Here is a 23,981-nt window from a genome sequence, read left to right as displayed (position 1 = left end):
GGATTTATTACGTTTTTCTGACCCCAGACTAGCAACATAAAAAGCGTTTCCTGCAGGCGGTGTGTGCTACCACTCCTCTATCCAGCGCAGAGAGGCCAACCCTACCACCGGAGACTTGCCTGCATGTGCCCTGGAATGAAATGGGTCCTCGTGCCCCAGGGTCATGAGTCATACCCTGACCAAGCTGGTCGGAAAGCTTGGAAACCAACCTTGGAAGCTTTTCTTATCTGCAGTGGTGTACTTATTCCATCTGGGTCCCTTTCTTGCTCACACTAGTGCCACTTACAACGATGAATTGATCTGCTGTCAATCATGACTTTTTTGACAGTTTGCTCTGTATTCTATGTCCTATTTAAGTTGCCAGGTGACTGAATCCTTGGACACCATTATGACCTCATGCAGATGGTCACCCTCATCCGGATGGTTTGCCTTTGTCTTGTTTAAGAATTAATAAACGGATCTCTGTAAATTGTATTTGAATTTGGGATTTCTTTTTCCCCTCAAACAGATTGTGGGGTGGGGTGGGTTTTTTTTTCTCTCCTAGTTGTTCTATTCTAATTATAGAGCAATTTCCCTCCAGCTTTCCCTATTGTAGAGAGCCCTGGTTGCGTGATGGTTAGCATCGGGCTGCTAACCGAAAGATCAGCATTTTGGAACCACTTGCTGCCAGCTACTTGGGAGAAAGACTAGGCTTTCTTTTCCCATAAACAATTAGTCTTGGCAACTCACAGGGGCAGTTGAACCCTGTCCAATAGTGTCACTGAGTCAGAATTGACAGTAAATCTGGTTTGGTTTTCCCCTATTGTTTTAGCCCCTAAAGAGGGTCTTCCTTTTCCCCACCACTAGCCAAATCTCTGGTGGTGAGGCTGCCCTCCTTGGGCTGGATAGAGAAATCCATGTGGAGACTCAGAATGGATTTAAGTAGTTCCTAAGAAATGAACAATCATTGAGAATAAGTGACTGCCACAACTAGAGATTTTTTCTAACCATCACGGAGGCTTTGTAGATCTTTGCAGAAGCAGATAGTTCCCGCTTTCTCGTGTAGAGCAGCTGCTGGGTTTGAACCACCGGCCTTGCACTTAGCAGTCCAACACTTATCTGACAGTGCCACTCAAATTAACAAAGAAGAATTCAAACTCACTGCCATCGAGTCGATGCTGACTCATAATGACCCTAGAGGACAGGGTAGAACTGCTCCTGTGGGTTTCGGAGATTGTAACTGTTTACGGGAGTAGAAAGCCCCATCTTTCTTTGGTGGTTTTGAACTGCTGACCACCAAAGAAAGACAGGCTTTTTACTCCCATAAACCACTACACCACCAATTAATTCATCTTCTTGGGTTTTTAGAAAGGAGCCCTGGTAGCACAGTGGGTTAGGAGTTGGACTGCTAACTGCAAGGTCAGAAGACTGAAACCACTAGCGCCTCCCAGGGGTAAAGAAAGCCTTTCTACTCATGTAAAGATCTATAATCTCAGAAACTCGAGGGCAGTGAGGTTTTTGAGTTTTGGGGGGGTCTTGATTATTTTGTTTAATGTAACCAATGTACCAAATTATATTTAAGTCCCATCCATCTATGTAAATTATGCCATTATCAAGTGTTCATGAGGGAGTGGGGAGCGGGGAGGGAGGGGAAAAATGAGGAGCTGATACCAAGAGCTCAAGCAGAAAGCAAATGTTTTGAGAATGATGATGGCAACACTTGTACAAATGTGCTTGACACGATGGATGTATGGATTGTGATAACAGTTGTACGAGCCCCCAATAAAATGATTTTAAAAAGAAGAAAGAAAAAAAGAAAATTATGCCATTCTTAAATCTTGTGTTATTTACACTTTTATTTTTTTTAGAAAGCTAACTAAACATTAGTCTGGGATGATCCACATTCCCATCTTTTTGTGTTTTCACAGCGACCCTAGAGGACAGGGTAGAACTGCCCCTGTGGGTTTCGGAGACTGTAACTGTTTACAGGAGTAGAAAGCCCCACCTGTCTTTGGTGGTTTCGAGCTGCTGACCACCAAAGAAAGACGGGCTTTTTACTCCCATAAACCGCTACACCACCAATTAATTCATCTCCTTGGGTTTTTGGAAAGGAGCCCTGGTAGCATAGTGATGAAGTGTTGACAGAATACGTGTGTATACAATATTAGATCACTATCAGTGGCCTTGGTGGTGTAGTGATTACTATTGGGCTCCTAACTTCAAAGTCACCAGTTTGAAACCACCAGGTGCTCTGCAGGAGAACGACAGGGCTTTCTAATCCAGTAAAGAGTTACCATCTTGGAAACTCACAGGGGCAGTTCTATCCTGGCTTATAGGGTCTCCAGGAGTCAGAATTGACTACATGGCAGCGACTTTTGAGTTTATTGTGCATCCGACGGAATCCTAGGTGTCAGCTGTTGGGTAAGCATCGCCTTTCAAACCCTCTAGCCACCCCTGGGGAGAAAGAGGAAGCTACCTGCTCCTGTAAAGATTTACAGCCTCATAAATCTATATAGATAGGGTCACTATGTTACCAACCCAGGCCTCACTTGGTGTGACTGAAAAATAAGATAGACTGGATGAAAATGGAAGGGGAAAGGTTTACTTTGATGGATCAAGCAAGGAGCAAGCCAGGACTAGGATAGTTAAAGCAAGCTCCTGAAAAGAAGGTGTTTTACACGTTTATTCCTATACACCAGGAAGTCAACGGATTTCAGTGGAGTGGTCATGAATATGCATTAGGACGGGTTTGTGATCCTTGACAGGAAATAACTCATGGGACTTCGCTTTCAAATATCTTCTGAGATGATCCGACATCTTTCCGGTGACTTTTTGGCTCCTTCACCAAATGCCTTGTGAAGGTTTTGACTGCCCTTTCTGCGCTTGCGTGATGGGCTCGGTCTGGTCAGAACTGATTCTCATTTGCTATAATGAGATACTTTTCCGCGAGGGAAGAGGTTTAGCGCTCATAAGGAGAAAAGTATCAATAAATTGTAGGCAATAGATAAGGTGTCTATATTCCAACATTATGTAGCAACATCTCCTATCTGAAAGGTAAGTACTTTGGTCAATCAGCAGAATTTATAGGGCCGCATGCTGAGCTGAGAACCACAAGGTCTGTGGTTGGAACCCACCAGCCGCTCTATGGGAGAGAGATGAGGTTGTGTATTCCCTTAAAGACTTAAAGTTGGGAAACCCAAAGGGGAAACTCTACTTTGTCCTGGAGGGTCGCTATGAGTGGGATTTGACTCGATGTCAGTGACAGATAGATTGGAAAGAGCCCTGGTGGTGAAGTGGGTTATGAATTGGGCTACTAATGGTAATATCAGCAATTTGAAACCACCAGCCGCTCCACTTTTTATTCCCATAAAGATTTCTAGCCTTGGAATCCCATCGGGGAAACTCAACCCTGCCTTATAGGGTCGCTCTGAGTTGGAATCACCGTGATGGCAGAGGTTTTATTTCACAAACAGGTTGGGGAGGGGTCTCACAATGATGGCAGTGATGGAGTTAAACTCAAAACCAAACCCACTGCCATGGAGTCCCTGCCAACTCAGCAACCCTGGAAGCCAGAGGAGAACTGCCCGGTGCGACTCCTTATGGGAGTGAACAGCTTCGTCTTTCTCCTGAGATGGGGTTATAGTGAGTCCAAAAGGAGCCCTGGTGGCGACATTAGTTAAGCTTTGGATTGCTAATAACAGAGTCTGAGTTCAAACCATGTTCTCTAAGACGTCGGGTCCTGGAAAGATTTGCAGTCTCAAAAACCCTAGATAAGGTTGCAGTGGGTTGGAATTGACTTAATGGTTGTAGGATTTAGGATTTGTTGTGAGTCCAAACGAGCCCTTGTGGTGCAGTGGTGAAGTGCTCAGCTATTACCTGAAAGGCTGGCAGTTCACTTTGTCAGGAGAAAGATCAGGTACTAAGCTCCACAAAGATTACAGCCGGGAAAACCCTATGGAATTGTTCTAGTCCGTCACATGTAGTTGCTATGAATCAGAAGCTCCAAGGCATCCCCCACTAATAACATTGTGATTAGCCAATTCAAAATAGTTTTTGTTATCATAGAATGTTTATGCCTAGGCAGATACATGTAGGCTTACACATGAAGCAGAGCTGATATTGAATTAATGTCAGAGAAATGTTGTGAGCATAGTAAAAGGCGGTTGTAGTTCTATCCTTAGCTCTTTTCTCAATTTAGCCTTGGGTTATTTCATTTTCGTTCAGATGTGGACAGAGAATAGTTAAAATCATTTTGTTTTTGTTGTTCCTAGCAAGGGTGATTGGTATGTTCGAGATGAGTGAATTAAATGGCAATTGCTGCTTGATGGCAGGACAAAGGGAGCCCCAAGAAATTAGAGACAACTCAGCTCCCTTCTCAGAATAGATCACTGGAAAGGAAGCAGAGAAAGCATTTGCTGAACAAAAATATTCTTATAGATAATGTATTGTAATTCCGTCAACAAAAATTTCCTACAGGGAACCATATGTCAGGGCAGAAAGTAGCAGCTCTTTACATAAGTATTTATCGTGATGGGATATGATTTTTTTTCCAGGGTGGGGGACGGAGAAACTGCCTAATTAATTTTGTTTATTAAGCAAGTACATGTAAGGCAATTAAGATAGATAGTCATATTTTCTTTCAGAAATTCATTGTTCCCACTACAAATTATATTTCTCTTTTTAAATGAAAAAGCACTAAATTAGCTGTTTTCTCTACATACTGTTCTTTTAACTATGATAACATTTTTATCCTCTCCCCTTTTGCATTATCCTGGACCTTGCTAGAATATTGGTCGAAAGTGTTCCAAAAATTTTTAATTCCATTTTAATAAATGTTATTTATTACAAAAACAAGAATACTCAGTGTAGAGAATTTGGAATATATGGCTTTAGAATATATCTATAAGGAAAAGTAAACCACCTCTACTATTACCACTACCTTGCTAATATATTCGTATATTTCTAGTATTTTACTATGCTGAAATTTATTTTGTTTGAAAAATAACCCGTTTGTTTACTGAATTCTTTAAATGTCCTTGCATGAATTTTTTCCAAAAACTTTGGACATTCTTTGAAAACAAGAGTTTTAATGACTGTTTCCTCAGAAATGACATTATTCTAATATATTTAGATATAGTCCTTTTATCGCTCCCAAATATTGGCTATGGTAAAATAGCACTGCGATCACTAGTTATGTTTAGATTTGATTATTGTGTTTTTAAGAATATGTTGATTTTGTCTGTTTGTTTAGAAGTAGAATTTACTGAGTCATGAGTTTGAAAACCATGAAGGCTTTCACTCGATATGTGGAGACTTCAAAAGGTTCTTGGAAGTGGAATTAAAAGACAAAAGTAAAAACAACAGACTTTATTTTGTAACATAAACCACTAAAATCAAGGCATTTTCTTAAACAATGATAAAAGCCACTTAGTTTATCCCTAAAGAACTGAGGGTGCTGAGATTTTTACCATGTTAATACAGTTTTTGTACATTATTAACTGAAGAAAAGTAGGTTCTCTTTAGAGATTTTTTATTTTTTGGTTTTAATTAGCAAACAAAAAGAACCCAGAAGGAATCAGAGCAATACTGTATAGTAAATGCCTGGTGATTTCCCATAGATATTGTTCAAAAATGCCTTTGTTTGATGAGAGGAGCTGGTGGTGGAGAAGAGCACTTTGTTGAAGCTTTCTGGGGAGTTTTCCAGTTGAAGCTCTGGATAACTTTCTCAGAACATTCTCATAATAAGCAAATCTTATCATTCTTTTACCGGCCAGAAAGTCAACAAGTAAAATACCTTAAAACAAAAAAAAAATCCAAAAGAAACTGTTGCCATGACTTCTGCTTTTTGACCAATCTGCTTTTGCTTCTTGGCCACCATTACTTTTTGCTTTTTCTTTAGCTCATACTGGTAAAGCCAATATTCATCTCTCCTCTTACAATTCTTTTAGGAAATGCTTCAGCATCTTTATCAGTTCTTGTCTGCAACTGATGTGAACCCAACATTTTATCACTCAACAAGCAGAAAGTTTGCTTAATTTTAATTTTTCAGTTAAAATTATGTCAGCTGAAATACTCGAGATTTCAACAATGTGGGTTCTTTTGAATTTTCTATTAATAGTTCTTTTTAATAAGCGTATGGACAAAATTTATTTTTTTCCTGCCGAATTGATGTTCATTGTCTATGACTGCAGGCTTTATCTTCAACTTTGCCTTATCCCCTCTTGAAATGAGTTTGCCATATCTAAACTGCCAGTTTCTATGTGGCATTATCCAAATGAATTTTTCATAAAACATCAACGATTTCAACATTCTTCCATCCAACCTTCAACATCAATTTGATGTTTGTTCTTATTTCAGCTTTAGCAGATCTCATGTTGCTCTGAGAGGGGCTTTTTTCAAACTGATGTCCTTTTTAGTACCTCAAATTAGGTCCTGTTCAAACGTGCTATAACATGTTTGTATGCGTTTATTTTGGTATAAAAAATGAACATCCATGAATAGCTCTTTAATAATACACATTTCCATGAACCTTTGAAAGACTCCTTGTTTCACTATTAAAATTTATATCTTAAAAGGTTGGGTAAATTTATACGACCATTGGCTATATGTGGATATACCCATTTCCCCCATACATTTGACAAATGGCTGATTCGGTTGTCAAAAGGTAATGTTTGAAATTTGTTATCTGAATTACTTCTTTCTGACTATCCCATAAGGTTGTTTACTTATTTTTGTAATATGGTTGTCTGAATTGTAGATATTTAATTCTTAATAGAAATACCATAGGACTTAATCATCTCTCTACTTAGTGTATACCCTAAAGAAATAAGGAGCAAAACACAACCATATATGCACACCCATATTTATCACAGTACTATTCACCATAGCAAGAAGATAGAAGCAAACTAAATGCCCATGATAGAGGAATGGATAAATAAACTTTGATATGTACATAAAATGGAATATTATGCATTGCTAAAAATTGAATGAATATTATGTAATGCTAAATAATGATAAAACTCTCAAAGACCTCATGACATGGATGAATCTGGAAGATATGCTGACAGAAGGTAGCTATTCCCATAAAAACAAATACTGTATGAGACCACTTACATAAGAGAAAAAAGTAGTTTACATACCAAAAGAAACAGACTTTGATAGTTATGGAGAAGCCAGAGGAGGGGAAGAAAAAAAGTAATTTAAAAAGAAAGAAATTTAATTCCTTAACAATTTGAGAATCAGATTGAGCATTGAAAATTTGAAATAGCAAAAAAGTTTTACTCCATTAATATTTTGTATCCTCTCAATCCATTTCTGAACCAGAATTATTTTAACATATCAAATAATTAGAATCTAAAGTCTTGCTTGTGTTTTCAGTTCCAGAAGATCTGCAGAATTCTGAATGGTCATATGGATGCTCTGCGCAGATTGGTCAATATTCAGGTGGGAGTTTATTTCTATACCAAGCTATATGTATTACAAGTGGAAAATGTGTTGTACATCAGGCTGTGTGTGTTCAATGACTGCACTCAAAAATTAGAGCTCCTGACTTAATAGTAGCCTTAATAATAAGAATAATTGGTTCTTGTGACATGCTCGTCCAACTTGTCTTCATGCTGAAGAGATGGGTGCCAAAACAAAGTTTGGTGAAGAAATCAGCTTGTGTCTGGCTATTAGGAAAAATAGGCATATCTCCAAACAAGCAGCCATCTAAGTGAGGTATCATTCAGCTAAGTCCCCATGCAAGGAACACACCAGCCTGTGTGATCCAAGGATTGTAAATAATATGATCCAAATCCATAGGAGGGAACAGTAACAGTACCTAAATCCTAAACACCCAGTTTGCAGAATGCGGTGGATGATAATAAAAGCTCAAAATCTATTTACAGGCTCCCTGTGTGATACCCCAGTTAATCTCTACCATCCATATTCACTAGGAATGTGAACAGCCCTACTATGAGACAAAGAACTTTGTAAAGTGGATTTTAGGCTGAAGTGTAACACCTTGCATTAGATCTCTCTTTGGACCCATTTACATTTTTGTGTAACTTTTTAATATTCTCTGCTTTCTCTTAGTTAGAGGTCTTTCTCTGTTTTATATGGTTATTGTTACTGAGGGGTAGGTGATGGAGTCCTTGTTTCGTATGTTTATCTGTATAGGGAAGCCAGTATAGGTGGATTTAAGAAGACAGTAGCTGGATTAATGATTGCCTGGGGGCATGGAAGGGGAGGTGGGAGGGAAATGGGGTGTCAACAGCAGTGGGTTCACGAAGGAAGAACATGTTCCGAAGTTGATTGTGGTGATGATTGCACAACCCTTCTTGATATGATTTGAAATATTGTATATGTTAATTATAGCTCAATAAAATTATTTTTAAATAAGAGCTCAATTGAAGGGGTGTTGCTTAACTCATAGTATGTATATATTAATTCTGAAAAACTGTAATTGCTTATTTTTGTACAATGAAACATAGGAAAGATAAGAACCTAATGCAAATGGAGGCTACACAGGAATGAGATAGGGGAATGGGAATCAAAGCAGGACTTCTGAGTATACCTTTTTATATAGTGTTGACTTTTGGACGGTGTATATTTTTCAGATACTCAAAAATTTGAGTTAAGTCTAAAAAGAATGATGGTATGAATCCTAAAATTGAATACAAAGTGAAATCAAACAAACCTGTTTGAATCACAGTACAGATTGCTTTTGAGTGTAGTGATCCTACCAAGATGTCGTCTAAGGATGCAAAAGAACTTCAGTTTTCATAACTGATCTATTATTAGTTTCGGAATTATAATACCATTATTGCTACTTGGATATAAAGTAAATGAATGTATATATTAATATTTACTCATAACAAAACCCAGATTTTCACTGAAAGATAAAAGAAGTACAAGTTATTTTTTCCTTGTTTTATAATTGTATTATAAATCTGAATATTCATGTAAATTTATATGTCCTTGTTCTGAAGCAGTGATCGTAGCCTCTAAAGTAATTAGCACACCCAGCACCCGGATCTTGCTTTCTAAGACCCATAACACTAAAAAGAACCAAGGCTGCTTAGAGAAATATTTGATCCCAGATCTTTAGGTAGGGAAAGTACAAGTTAAGTGTAAGACTTTTTGTGCTAGATGCTAGGATCATTCAGAAGTACTGAGGCCATATCAGAATATGAGACGGTGCCAGAAGTTGGGTCATACAGGCCAAATTGGAATGGTTTGAGCTTTAAAAATAATAGTAAAGGATTAAAATAAATTGATTTTTTTTCAAATGAGGTCATCTGCTTCCTCATACATCATGTCTTTTGTGACTTACTCCTCAAGTTACAGGTTTGTCTGAGGTAGAGTCCAATTCACCCAGTGGAGTTCTGCATAGGATCTCACTGACACAGCCTCATAAGTAAACTGTGGGCCTTAAAGATCCAGGATTCAGTGTCCCAGCGTATCTCGACACCCGGCCTGAGTCCCCAGGATGCACTCAGAAGCCCAGGTCAAAAATCAGTTGTCTGTAGGTTGATGCTTTTATTTCTGGGTTCACTGTCCTGATTCATTGGTCCATGTATCTATCATGATATCAGTACCAGGCTGTTTTGCCAACCATGACTGTATAGTAGGTTTTGAAGTCAGGTAATAAAAGACCACCTACTTTGTTCTTTTTGAGGATTTCATTGTGTACCCTGGGCTTCTTCCCTCTACATAGGAAATTAGTAATTAAGTTGTCCATTTCTTTGAAGAATGAAGCTGGAATTTGTATACAGATTGCATTGAATCTGTAGATTACGTTGGGTAGCATTGACATTTTCACAATATTGAGTCTTCCAATCCATGAACATGGGATATTCTTCCATTTGTGTGGAGTCTTTTTGGTTTGTTATAGTAATGTTCTGTAGTTTTCTTCATACAGGTCTTTTGGAGTTGTTGAGTTTTTTTGTTGTTGTTAGGTGTATTCCTAGGTATTTCAGCTTCTGCGTGGTTATTGTGAATAGCATTATTTCCTTGATATTTTTTTTGTATTCTCATCACTAGTATTTAGGAATGTAATTGATTTCTGCTTGTTAATCTTGTATCCTGCTACTCTCCTAGACTCTATTGTTTCCAGCAATCCTGCTGTAGACTCCTTGGTATTCTCAATATATAAAATTATATCATCTGAAAATAGCGAAAATTTCACTTCTTCTTTACCCAATCATACACCCTTGATATCTTGCCGTTGTCTTATGATACTGGCTAGGACTTCCAGCCCAATATTGAATAGAAGTGGAGATAAAGACGTCCTTGTTGAGTTCCCTTAGTCAATGGAAATGTTTTCAGCTCTTCTCCATTGAGTGTAATTTTGACTTTATTTTTTTTACATGGCCTTTATCAAATGGAAGATTTTCCCTTCCAATCCTATCTTCTTGAGAGTTTTGATTAGGAATAGGTGTTGGGTATTAACAAATGCTTTTTCTGCATCAATTGATGTGATCATATGGGTCTTGTCCTTTTTCTTGTTGATGTGGTGGATTACATTAAATGTTTTTCAAATGTTGAACCATCCCTGCATCCCTGGTATGAATCCCACTTGGTCATGATGTATTACTTTTTTGATATGGCCAAGATTTTGTTGAGGATTTTTGCATCTATGTTCGTGATTGATACTGGTCTGTAGTTCTCTGTCCTTGTGGGGTCTTTGCCCGGTTTGGGTATCAGGGTTATGCTGCCTTCATAGAATGAGTTTGGGAGTTTGATGTCCCCTTCTATGTTCTGGAAGGGTTTGTGTAGGATTGATGTCAGCTCTTCTCTGAATGCTCAGTGGAATTCTCCTGTGAAGCCATCTGGACCAGGGCTTTTTTTAGTTGAGAGTTTCTTGGTGACCTTGTCTATTTCTTCTTTTGCTATGGGTCTGTTAAAGCTTTTAATGTCCATTTGTGTTACTTTAGGGGGAGAGTGTTTTTTTAGGTATTTGTCCATGTCCTCCAAATTACTGAATTTGTTGGAATACAGTTACAGCTGCACCAAATTTGATGAACTGTTTGTAGGTGGAAAATATGGTCTTGTTACATCAATGCCCTATATGTTGTATTAAGATATGTATTATTCCAGCAAACCTGTCGTGATCACTCTGTTTTATTTGGTTTTTGTTTGTTCATATTAGGGTGTATCACAGAGGTTCTAGGTCATTGTGGGTTACCCTCTTGAAACTGTGCTATAAGTTTTTCTGTTCTTTGGTAAATGAAATCCAGGATTGATGAACCTATAGGAATAGTAAGTAGAAAAGGAGGTTCAGGCGTGGGAGGGGCAGTTTCAGGGTAGAGAGGGGTAAAAGAAAGACAGTATCAAGGAGCCCAGGAAGAAAAAAAATATGTTTTGAAACTGATTATGGAAGCAAGGGTACAATTTTGCTTGATGTGATTGAACTATGGAATGACATGAGATTCGTATTAACTCCCAAGTAATAATAAAAGAACAACAACAAAAACACGCAGATCCAGGAATCGGTTTTGGACTTACACTAAATTCTGGCTTCAACTTTAGAACAATTAGTTTTTGCATCCTGGCCCTGCTCTATACTCACCCTCAGGAAAGGAACACAGAGGAGGCAGGTGCTATTACAAAATGTGAAGAAATTAGATGGTGCCCAGCTATTAGGTAAAATAGTGTCTGGAGTCTAAAAGCTTATCTCCAAACAAGCAGCCATCTAAGTGAGATGTCAACTAAGTCCACTTGGAAGAAGCACATCATCATCGGTCACCAAAGGGTTCTGAATCATATAATCCAAAGTCAAAGGATTCGTATCAGAGCCTAAAGTTTGAGAATCTGGTTTGCAAAAGGCTATGGATGACAGTGGGAGCCCAGGATTCATTTGTGGAACTACATAAGAAATAATCCTCTGGCGAACTCCCTCTATCCACAATTGAGGGATATGAGGGAAGTGGTTATTAAACAAAGTGCTTGGGTGAGAGGATCATAGAAGTTCAAAGTTATAAATCTGATCTGAACAGTTAAAACTCTGTCAGCAGCTCCCCCCTAGGATAGCATGCTAGACTCTATATAGTTTCCAAAATTTTCTGTATATTTCGTTTGTATTGTTTGGTTTGGTTTTTGTTCATATTAGGGTGTTTCTCAGAGGTGTTATGTCATTGGGTGTCACAGTCTTGTAGCTGTGTTATATGTTTATCTGTTTTTTGGTATGTGAAACCCGGGAATGATGAACCCATAGAGACAGCAAGTAGAATAAGGGTTGTGGGGTGGGGGGTAAAATGGTGTGTGTGTGTGTGTGTGTGTGTGTGTGTGTGTAGGGGAGACAATGTTAAGGAATCTATGAAGGATAAAAATAGTTAGAAACAAATTGTGGAAGCAATTGTACAATTCTGCTGGATGTGATTAAAGTATGGAATGATATGATACATATATTAAAAAACCAATTAATAATAAAAAATGAGGTCACAGTATCTAAATGCCAAAAAAAACCCAAACCAATCGCACTGCCATCAGGTCGACTCCCACTCACAGTGACTTTATAGAGCAGGGTAGAACTGCCCCTGTGTGTTTCCCCGACCATAACTCTTAATGGGAATAGAAAGCCTCTGATTTTGAACTGCTAACCTTGCATGTAGCAGCCTGATGCATAGCCACTACACCACCAGTGCTGCTAGGTACAGGAAAAAAAGTCGTTATGGAAGCATTGCAGCTAGTAATTGTAGAAGGGATGATAGCTTTAGGAAACCCCATTTAAAAAATTCAACAACATTTATTAAAGCTAACCCATACCTTGAAAACCTCGACTCATTTATAAAATATTTTTACTGTCAATCATTTTTTGGCAGAAAAAATAAGCTAGCCTAAAATGGAACCCAATACAGACTGAGTTAATTTTTTAAAAAGTCTTATTGAAGTATAATTTATATGCCATAAAATTTACCAATTTTATGTGAGAAAATTTAATGAGAAAATCACCCATTTTGCAGCCCCAGCTTGGTAATTAATTCAGTCTGAGTTTATTAATGAAAGTTAAAACCATTGAGTTAAGGATTGTTGAGGGACAGAATATTCACTTGTCTGAAAAATATTATCCCAAAGATTATTCATTAATTACAAAGGAGAAAATATATCTTTACAAGAGAGCTAACTGGTAAGTACCACTTTCTACATAAGCAAGTGATAAAATTTTGGCATCCTCATCAATCATGAGAGAACTTGGCGGTATATTCCCTCTGATGTGATGTAATAAGAATCATACCATTTATGTGATATTCTTATTAGCAATGTTTATCTTGAATCTAATCAGATGAAAATAGACATTCTATGGATGAAACATTATATATAAGATAATTATTTGGCTTAGACTTTTGAAAATGTCAGTCATGGAAAACAAAACAAAGCCAAAATAAAATCAATAAAGGACCTATCTTAGAATAAAATAGATATAATAGTCAAGTTCACTATATTAGCCTTGATTAGATACTTGATCAAAACCAAAATAATAATATGTAGGACCATTGGGGAGCCCTGGTGGTGGAGTGGCTTACTCTTTGGGGTACTAATGCAAGGCCAGCAGTTTGAAATCATCAGCTGCTCCCGGGGAGAAAGACGGGACTTTCTACTCTTATAAAGAGTTACAGTGTAGGTAAGTTATTGGGGCAGTTCCACCCTGTCCTATAGAGGCACTATGAGTCAAAATCAACTCATTCATAGTGTGTTAATTTGGGTAGACTAGAGAAACAAATTCATAGACACTTGTATGTGTATAAGAGAGAGTTATATATGGAACAATTGTATATTGAGAAACACCCTAGCCCAGTCCAGATCAGGTCCATAAGTCTGATATTACCCCATATGTCGATGCTAGTCCAAAAATTCCTCTTTAGACCCATGGAGACATGCAATGACACCAAATACAGGAAGATCACAGCCCAGTGGGTGGAAAGTCTTGTGGATCCAGTGGTGGTAGAAGCATCTCAGTGCTGGCATGGGTCTCCATGTGGCTCCTCCAGCTCAGGGCAGTAGCGTAGCTCCATGTGTCTTGTCAGCTGGAATGTCTCGCAGGGAGTGAGTGTGTGTCCTGCCTCCAGCTACCTATTTATCTCCTTACCACCTCCAGATGAGGTCATCAAGCTGGGACCTGATTGACAGGCTAAACTCCACCCTTTACTCTTAAGTCTCAAACTGACAACATATTATGTAAGTACGACAGCTAGTGAAGGTTTTTTAAAAACCATTTTATTGGCATATAATTCACATACCAATAGTTCATTCATATTAAGAAGTGTTGTGCAATCATAACCACAATCAATTTTAGAACATTTCTTGTACTCATTGTTATTAGCTTTCCGCCAACCTCCCTTCCCATAAAAAGCCCTGATGATGTAGTGGTTACACAGTGGGTTTTGAAGGATAGCAATTTGAAACCACCACTAGCTTCTCCTCAGGAGAAAGACAGGGCTTTCTACTCCCATTAACAATTACTGTTTCAGAAACTCACGGGGCAGTTCTACCCTGTCTTATAAGCTTCCTGTGAGTCAGTATCAACTCAATGGCAAGAAGTTTCCCTAAGAAACTATTAACCCAGCTACTATCTATATACATTTACCTCTCCTGGATTTCGTATACAGAAAAACATTTTAAAAACTCAACAATAACACAGTAAAACAAAAAGCCTCAATAAAAAAGAAAGCAGGAAATAGTAAGTTTTGGATTTTTTTAAGGACAATTGAGGACATTGAATGTGCATTTTGTATGAAATGATATTAAGAAATTATTCTTTTTCTTATATTTTATAGTTATTGTGGTGATGTAGGGAAATGTATTTATTATTGAATATGCACATTAGATTATGTAAAGAAGCTTCATATGTATATTTTACCTCTAAATGATAAAAATTGTTAGTAAAGGAGAAGAAATTGAGCAATTTGTGACAAAATGTTAACAATGAGTGAATCTAGGTAACAGGTGTACAAAATATTTTTTTTACTATTTTCTCACTTTTCTATAGATTTTAAAATAAAAATTGAGGTTAGAGGAATATATTTCATAGAATTTACCAAAAATATGAAGTATAATTGGACCTCAGTGATTAGTTAGGCAATCAGTTACTATTTGTAAAGTGGTAGTATTAAAATAGAATGAATTTTCTTATCTAGCATTCTATATTCTTCATTCTCTGCACTAATAGCATCAAACTTGTTCATCTTCTTTCCCTTTCATACATACAAGAATCATTTTCTGTCCTAATTTCCTTCTCATACGTGTTAGAGGGAAAAATAACCGGTTCCTTTATCATCAGAAGGTGGTTGTATTTTATATTGGCTTGTTATTAGAGGGTTTTTTTAATTACCTGATTAGAGGAGAGGTTTCTGAGTCAGATGGATATGGGTTCAAGCAGAAGCATTACCACTCAGTAGTTATATGCCCTCAATAGTTGCTTAATCTCACTGAGTCTATATTCTTTTTATTTATTTTTTTGTCTATATCCTTTTTAAAATAAGAAATAATACTTGCTTTGTAGGGTGTTTATACAGATTAAAAGCAGCAATAACTAACTTTTCTTAAAAAATGTGGCTCAATCAATGTTAGTATAGAAAGTGATTATTAGTGTTTACTATGTGTAAGACAGACAGAAAGAGAACCAAGCAAGGTCATGTGGCTCAGAGAATAGCTATTGAGTTGGATCTAAAGAAAGTAGTTCTAGATAAGTTATCATTGATAAGCACTTACCTAGAGAAGTTGTAAGAACAACTGAGTCTGGGGGGGAATGTCAGTGGCTGGAAAATACTGAAGAAAGAGATTATGTGAAGTTTGAATTAATCTTCCTGTCTGTTACATATTTTTCAACTCTACCTGGGTACAGTGGGGGGAGTGGGGTGGAGCATATCAAAATGTAATTAAAGCTACAAAGAAAAATCACAGTGATTTTTCTCTTTTCTGGGATCCTCTTTGTTCTAAAGAAAATTCTGCCGCTCTCAGCCACTATGTAGCATACAACTTTGTGTCATATGTTTGGCCCAGGTGTCTGGCTAAAGTTTTTTGTTAACACAGGGTAGGAAGTAAGATAATAGATGACAGAGATTAGAGAATCCTGAGAGGTACTAACAGAATTAAGGTTGGTGACTTCATCGGGTAAGCATTGGAGTGATGATAACTGCAAGGTTGATGGTTCAAAACCCACTGGCCACTCCTCTCTAAAGATGTGACTATCTGTTCCTGTAAACATTTACAGCCTTAAAAATCCTATACAGGACTATTATGAGTCAGAATTGACTCCGTGGCAAGAGAGTGTTTTGCTTTGTTTTTAACCTCTGGAAGGGTCTTGCTTTATATAAATCAAGGAACCATAGCTCACGGGTTAACTGATTTTTTTAAGAACACACAGCTAATTAGTGGTAGGGCTGGGACTAGAATCCACATCTCTCAATTACCAGAATGGTACTCTTTCTGTTGGAATGCGCTGGAAATAATTCTAACATTACATGTAAAAGCTGGACAGTAAATAATGAAGATAGGAGAACAGATGCATTTGTATTGGTGAAGAATATTGAATATACCACAGACTGTGAATCAAATTAAAGGCAACACGTTTGTTTGTTTGTTTGTTTGTTTGGCCAGGACAAACAAATAGGCCTTGGAGGAAGTATAGCCAGAGTGCTCCTTAGACATGAGAATGACAAGACTTCATCGCACATGCTTTGGACATGTTATCAGGAGAGACCAAACTCGGAAAAGGATGTCATGCTTGGTAAAGCAGAGTGAACAACAAAGAGGAAAATGCTCAATGAGAGGGCTTGACACAATGGCTAACCATGACGGGCTCAGAGAAGACAGTAATTGTGGGGATGGCACAGGACTAAGCCGCATTCCGCTCTGTTGTACACCTACACCGTGTTGCTGTGAGTCAGAGCCCACTTGAGGCACCTAACGACGACAACATTACGTATCCCTAGATAGGGACTTCACATTTGAGGGAAAAGGCTTTCAAAGCACAATAATGGTAATACTTTGGGTTACATCTTAGATCCAGGTGTCTGTGTAAAGTTCCTAGTCAGTGTGAGGTAAAAAGAGTTAGATGATAGAGATTAGAGATCACTGGGAGGCATTTTCCTGTTAACAATTTAATTAGGGTGGAAAGCACTGAGAGCTTATATAAATTCTCATTTGAGACAAAGGAGGTCTTAACACATAATGGGAAAGAAAGCACCTCATCATTCTTGATGATATTATGGGCTTCTTTGGCCATTATTACCCTGGGGCCTTTTCATTTTATTTCAAGAAGTGACATGGAAAAGTAGTGGAAAGTAGACAAGATGTTGTCTAACAGGTTCATTACATTTTGTTTTTTAATAGTAAATGTGATCATGTCTCCTGAAATGACTATGGACTGAAAAGTTAAAGTTCAACTTCTCAGTGAATCTTTTTATGCAGATCAGAACCAAAGTTAGAGGAAAACAAAATTCATGTGATAGTTTATCAATAGCAATATCTTTTTGTCATTCCAAAATCCTAATTCTAAAAGGGTCTTAGAAGCAATTTTATGACTTAATACCTTTAATGTGAAAGCATTTTTATCTATTCCAAAACCTAACCACTGTTAGGCTAAGAATTATTTAACTACAAATCATTTAAGTAAATATCAAGGTCTTAAAAAGTGACTTGGAAATTAGACATTACACGTTAGCTATGTTGAATGTCTACACTGTCCAATAGACTTTTGAATATTCATGAGTAAGTTAGGAAGAACCAGGTCCCTCTGTTCTAACTTACATATAAGTGAGGTCAAAGCTAAGTATTGTTGTTAGGTGCCAGTGAGTCAGTTCCAACTGAGAGTGACCCTATGTGCAAAGAACAAAGCACTGCAACTTCCTCAAAATGGTTCGTATGTTTGAGTCCATTGTTGTAGCCCCTGTTGTCAGTCCATCTTGGCAAGGGTCTTCCTCTTTTTCGCTGTCCCTCTGTTTTACCAAGGGGCAGATAAGTATTAGAGCATTGAATTCAGGAATAGTTATTATTAGTATTGAGAAGTAAGTATTTGAGTGTTGCATGAAGGAGTGTCTGGATAGGTGTTAGTTTCACCAGTTTAAAATGCAATCTTCACTTATCGCTTGACATTATCTAATACCAGTTTTCCTCCTGATTAGTGCAGACCACTGAGGATTAATAGGAGCTCTAGTCAAATACCAGTTTTCTCGCTTGTCTTTCTCTTTGTAAAAATTTACAGCTTTGTTTCGAGAATGGCTTGGCGGCAATGCTGCAGTCACACATCTGTCTTCTGAGTTGGCAGTCAACTGAAGCTGCGGCAATTCCCGCTCTTCTGGGACCACTTAGGACAGAGTTGGCAATCCATCTCAGCCAATTTGTTATTCGTTTTAGATCTATGGAGTTACTTTTCTTGGGGAGGATGTGGAGGTGAAGGAGAAGTGTTTTGTTGTCTTCATATATCAAACCATTGTTGTGTCGGTTAATATTTATCAAACACCACAATGGAGCAACAGACCGTGGAAAATCTTGTACTTTTCATTATTTTAATGTTCAGTTGAATGGTTTGCTTCAGTCATAAAGTGCCTCAAAGTTTCAAGTTTAAAAATCTGTTTCACCTGTAATCACTGCACTCTCTTCTGGGGTAAAAACAAACGCTAAACTAGTTACCATGGAGGTGACTCCACCTCCTCCCTGTGTGCAGAATAGAACTGGACTTCACAGGGTTTTCAAGGCCGTGACCTTGTAGAAGCAGATCACCAGGCTTTGTTTTCAGAGGAGCTGGAATGACCAAATTTCCCATTGCCACTAAGGACTCCTATATCGCGTAAAAGCTGCTCACAATATGTAGATGGCAATTGAGGACAGAAAGAATCTTTAGGGTAACAAAAAATTCTGTCATGGTTACTGTGGTACAGCCCTCCTCACCTGTCAACATGATTAGGTTCCAAAAACCAGGTCATTTTGCAAAAATTGGCATTATATAAAAATGGAGGCTATACCAGATCATGAGTTAGTTTATTGCGCCAACCTGGCTGATAAACACAAGTGGTGTTAATTGAAGGGCAGAGGGATAAATGGCTTGGTGAGCCTCACCTTTTGAGTTCCTGGGTCTCTTGCTTTGAGATGGTCGGACCAGGGAGCAGCTGCCTTAGCCAGTTCCCTGCTTCAGCTGGCAAGGCTCACTTCCTGCAAGACATCCCCGAGGAGAAGCCACATGGACCTACCCAGATGCAGCCCTGGGTGCTGGAGCAGCGGTGTGGAGACCCCTGCCAGCGCTGAGTTGCTTACACATTCACTGACTCGGCTTTCCTCCTGTAGTCGGCATCATTGCATCTGTTTTGTGAGATGGAGGAGGACTTTGTGGATTGGTGTTGGACATATGGGTTAATGGGTTAATGTTGGACTTGTGGGCTTAGGCAGCACTGGGTTGGGATGTTTTCTTGATGCACTCTTAACCTTTATATTACACTCTCTCTTATACATGAGTTTCTGTGGATTTGTTTCTCCAAAGTACCCAGACTAATATAGATCACAAAATGGAGAATGAGTATATCATTACATACATATGTAACTGCCAAAGCACATTATTGCATAATGGCCGAACTACTGAGGGGCACAGCCTAGCCAAATTGACACATCTCTTAACCATCACAACCAGCATTAGTCTCATCTAGTACCTCTGTGTTCATCAATATAAAAAATAATCCAATAGTAGATTTTTTATTGTTGTCGTAAATGTGAAATATCAGAACTGTTGGCTAAAATTGATAAATGAAGAGTAGGTGTATTTCCAAAATTGTACAACTCCATTAGTGCTGGGCTGGATATTCATGTATTCATGAGCACTTAAAAAAAACGCATTTTCCATTGTCTAATGTGAAAGCAAAATGCTTTCAGGATAATTTTGGAGATGTAACTTTGTGTGCTATTTCATAATCATACTTCATTTCTATTCAGTGTTAATATTTCTTGTTTGAGGGGATTTTTTCATTTAAATTATTGTGTTTTTAAAAAAAACTTGCATCTAGATAAGAACTTCTTTTGCGTTTTTATTACTCTATTTTGTTTTGCAAATAATGCATTCATGTAAGTGAGATCTGCATACACAACATGCAGAAATGACAAAAAGGTTTGAACAGTTTTAGCATAGCGCACCTACCCATACCCATACTGTGGCCTCAGTCACCCTCATTCAGTAGTCCAAAAATGTTACTTATGATCATATTTGTATAATAAAAGTATAAATAAGCCCATGGTCAAGAAGTCATGGATCAGGCTTGCAAGTACTCCAGTAACAGGAAAATGAATAATTGAAACTGTGCATTTGTTTCTATTCATCTAATTTGATAATTATATTCCCATCACATTGAGCCAATTGGAACCCCGAACTTACTGAAGCCTGTCCACAAATCATGTGCTTCATAGCAGGCAGCTAAAAGCCTGGATTCATTCCGGGTGGACATAATTATTACAGTGCTCTTCTGACTCTGGCTTTTAATTGTAGAGTAAACAAAGCAGAAGTGATACACCATCTCTCTTGGCTCTCCACAGTTGGGTGCTAAAACCTTCCACAAATAATCTTACATAAAACCATTAGGCCTGTTTATTTCATAGTTACATTATGTCTTATTAACAGCAATGTCTTTAATTAGTATAAGTCACCTTAGTCATGTGCTTGCCTGGATATAAAAAGACACTTGCTTCTGTCCAGTTCACTTTTGAATTTTGTCATCTCTTTACTTCAACCAACTAGTTATCGATTATATTCGCACCTTCTTTTCAGTTTGTCAGTTGCTATCTAAGGACCCATTAGAATCATGGTGGGCAGCAATTAAAGACAAGTCCCTACGCTGCCAGCTTCAAACTGAAAGTCATTGCAAAGACAACAGAAAGCAGTGAGAGAGTTTGAAGTTGAAGAGTTGTCCTTTTGCCAACAGAGAAAGAATAAGAATTTTAATGAATAAAAAATGTACAGAATACATCATTTCTTAAAGGGAGTGAAAAAAAATCAAGCCATCTCTACTTGCTGTTCAAATCAAAGTGAAGTTTCTGTCAAATACAAGAGGAAGCCCACATTTCACCTGTCTCTCTTGACTGGTGAAGAGGAGCGTCTCTGCCCGAGAATGAGAACCCCTGTGGGCCAGCCAGGAGCCCTGGTGGGGTACGGGTTACACCAGGGGCTGCTAGCCAGCCGCTCCTCTGGAGAACCATGAGGCTTTCTACTCTGCAAAAGGATTGCCTTCGCAAGAACCCATGGGGGCAGTTCTACCCTGTTAATGGGGTGGCTATTAACTCGCTGGCAGTTCACTTATTTTGGGGAGGCCAGCAACTTCTGGATGAGTGGGAGCTGAAACGTATGCAGATTTGTCGAAGACATCATTGCACTCAGTATCTCTGCAGTGGACGTGGTCGATACAGACAGGATTCCATGTCTTTCACCATTCCAGCCACCAGGACTGTAGTTGCTTCCGGTATAGAAACTAGCCTAGACAACCACTGGGCACCAAAGGGCTTGCTTCACTTCAGTTCCTGGTTGCAGTGCAAGTAGGGTGAAATTAGACTTGCCTTTGTTCAAGTCTTTTGTTTCTCTGGCTAGGTGTATCCCTAAGCATTTTATCTTTTATGTCACCATTGTAAATGGCATTGCTTTCTGAATTTCTTTTATTTTGTTTATATACAGGAATCTAATTGATTTTTGTATGTTGATCTTGTACCAGGTTGCCAAAGTTTATATTATTTCCAATAATTTTTCTTCTCAGGTCTTTGGGGTTTTCTACATGTATACGCGTATCAACTGCAAATACAGGGACTTTGTACTTCCTTGCCAGTCTAGATGCCCTTGGTTTCTTTCTGTCACCTCATAGCTCTAGCTAAGGCTTCCAGTACAGGGTTGAATAAGAGTGTTGATAAAAGACATCTTTGCCTGGTCCCTTTTCGAAAGGAGAATGCTTTCAATTTCTTCCCATTGATTGGCACGTTGGGCCATTGGTTTTGTGTATATGGTCTTTATGATGTTGAAGAACTTCCTCCTCTTCCATTTCTATTTTGCTGAGCATGTCTATGATGCTTTTCAAGAGAGTTACCATGCCTCATAGAAAACTGACCACCAGTATGGTTATTCGTTGTGTTGAGAAGATGTGAGAAAACAGTGCCAAGGCACCATATTTGTTATCCTCTGCCTACGCAAGGGCAAAGGAGACTCCAACTCCTCACCGGTCCAAGGCCTATTGCCAGGAAGCAGAGGTCAGACATGCCTTCACCCTGCATTCTTTTAGGCTATTTTGACTCCAGCCCTTCCTCCCAGGACACTTGACTTTATTGCTAGGCTCAATAATTCGTTGTAATGGCCACACAGACAATACTCTATGAGTGAAGGAGTTTATTAGAGAAATTAACTGGTTACCACAAACCAGGATCAGAAAACATTAAGGATACAGCCATTGGCCACAGCCAACCTCTTGTGTTGTAGAGTATATTATGATACTTCTGATATTTGAGAAGCAAATGCTCTTTATCTTCCAGGAATGTGGGAGCAGCAACACTAAGATGCCTTTGTGAGCCTCCTCAGCGTATCCAAGGTAGGACCTCACTTGCTTCTTCTCATTGCAGTTAATTGAAAGCTATTTTCTGTCTTTCCATTGTTCATGCGTCATCTTCTCATCTCTGCTACCCTTTACGGACAAAATAAATTCATTGTCACATCTTTGCCCCGCGGTTCTAAACTATTTCTTGTAGGTTACATTAGGATATCTTTGGTTCCTGTTGAGAGATTATGTGATGGTTGGTATTTTCAGAATTCCACTCCTAAACTTCCTTTTATTGTGTGTAAATTCAGATTTGAAATACATTCAATACAGCCACAAAATTAGATTTTTCACTAATCCTACTTATTTCGTTTTGTGTCCAATCGAGTTTCCTCAAGTGGGACCCCCCCAGATGAATTCTATGTGACATGTTTTAAAACACCCCAAATAGCAGAATTCATATTGTTTGCAAGAAAGATGGATTTTTCTCCGAAGCAATTTCCTTCCTGCTAGTAACTGAAAATCCTAAGTGCACTGGAGTCTTGATGTAATGCTGCCTTGGGGCCCGTGCCCTCTGTTCCCTTCATATATAAAAGAGCCTGGTGAGATTTCACCAATCCAACCTCCTCGCGTGCCACTCAGGCCATTCTTCTCCAGAGCACTTCAGGATTTGAAAGAATAATAGTGTCGACTATTCACTGAGCATTGCACTCACTGCCATGGAGACCAGTTCAGTTTATAGAGCCCCAATCGGACAGGACAGAACTGCTCCGTGGGTTTCTCAGATTGTAACTCTTTACGGAAGTAGAAAGCCTCTTCTTTCTCTCTCGGGGATGCTGGTGGTTTTGAATTGCTGACCTTTCAGTTAGCAGCCCAATGTGTAACCACCGTGCCACCCAAACCAGAAACCCAAACTCGCTGACGTCGAGTTGACGCTGGCTCATAGTGACCCTATAGGACATGGTAGAACTGCTCCTGTGAGTTTCCAAGACTAAAGCTTCTTTCTCCCATGGAACGGCTGCTGGTTTCGAATGAGCTTGCAGTTAGTAGTAGCCCAACATGTAACCACTGTGCTAACAGGGCTCCGACTTCGCTCAACATAGTACTTTTTAATTTAAAGTTTCACCGTATTTGACAAATAGGTGCAGAGTAACAGAAAATGGGCTGTGTTCGATGGGATTCTAAAGATATGGGTTCTAGTATTCTCATTACTGTTGGTCTTTAAGAAGTAATGTAACCTCTCTTGAACATTATTTAGCCACTTCATCCCAGTGTAATTTTAGTTGTGAATGAAGTAATAATATCCATAAATGAAAGCTGTTGCTATTGCATAGAACCGAGCACTATGGGCTTTTCTTAGCTCTTAATCTTTACGAAACCAGATCACCAAGCCTTTCTTGCATGGTGCCACTGAGTAGGTTTGAACCACCAACCTTTTAGTTCAAAGTCTTGTGTGCCATTCAGGAAACCTTTGGTTGGAGCCTCGTGGCATAGAGGATTACAGTTCAAAAACCACCTTGGGAGAAAGAT

The 23,981-nt window shown here is 38.6% G+C and overlaps 1 protein-coding gene across 1 annotated transcript in view; it reads left to right on the top strand.

The window, feature by feature from the left end:
- NUP62CL (nucleoporin 62 C-terminal like) overlaps nucleotides 1-22,506 on the top strand; it is a 70,999-nt gene extending 48,493 nt beyond the window's left edge. The window contains exons 8-9 of the mRNA XM_045298579.1: nucleotides 7,357-7,422; nucleotides 22,450-22,506. Of these exons, the coding sequence (XP_045154514.1) occupies nucleotides 7,357-7,422; nucleotides 22,450-22,485 (102 nt within the window). The 3' untranslated portion in view covers nucleotides 22,486-22,506. The remainder of the gene's footprint in view (nucleotides 1-7,356; nucleotides 7,423-22,449) is intronic.
- The last annotated feature ends 1,475 nt before the right edge of the window (nucleotides 22,507-23,981 follow it).

Source organism: Echinops telfairi, unplaced genomic scaffold (assembly GCF_000313985.2).
Source record: "Echinops telfairi isolate 266 unplaced genomic scaffold, ASM31398v2 ScPeMD7_7427;HRSCAF=8465, whole genome shotgun sequence".
Taxonomy (NCBI): domain Eukaryota; kingdom Metazoa; phylum Chordata; class Mammalia; order Afrosoricida; family Tenrecidae; genus Echinops; species Echinops telfairi.
This window is presented reverse-complemented; position numbering and strand designations above follow the sequence as displayed.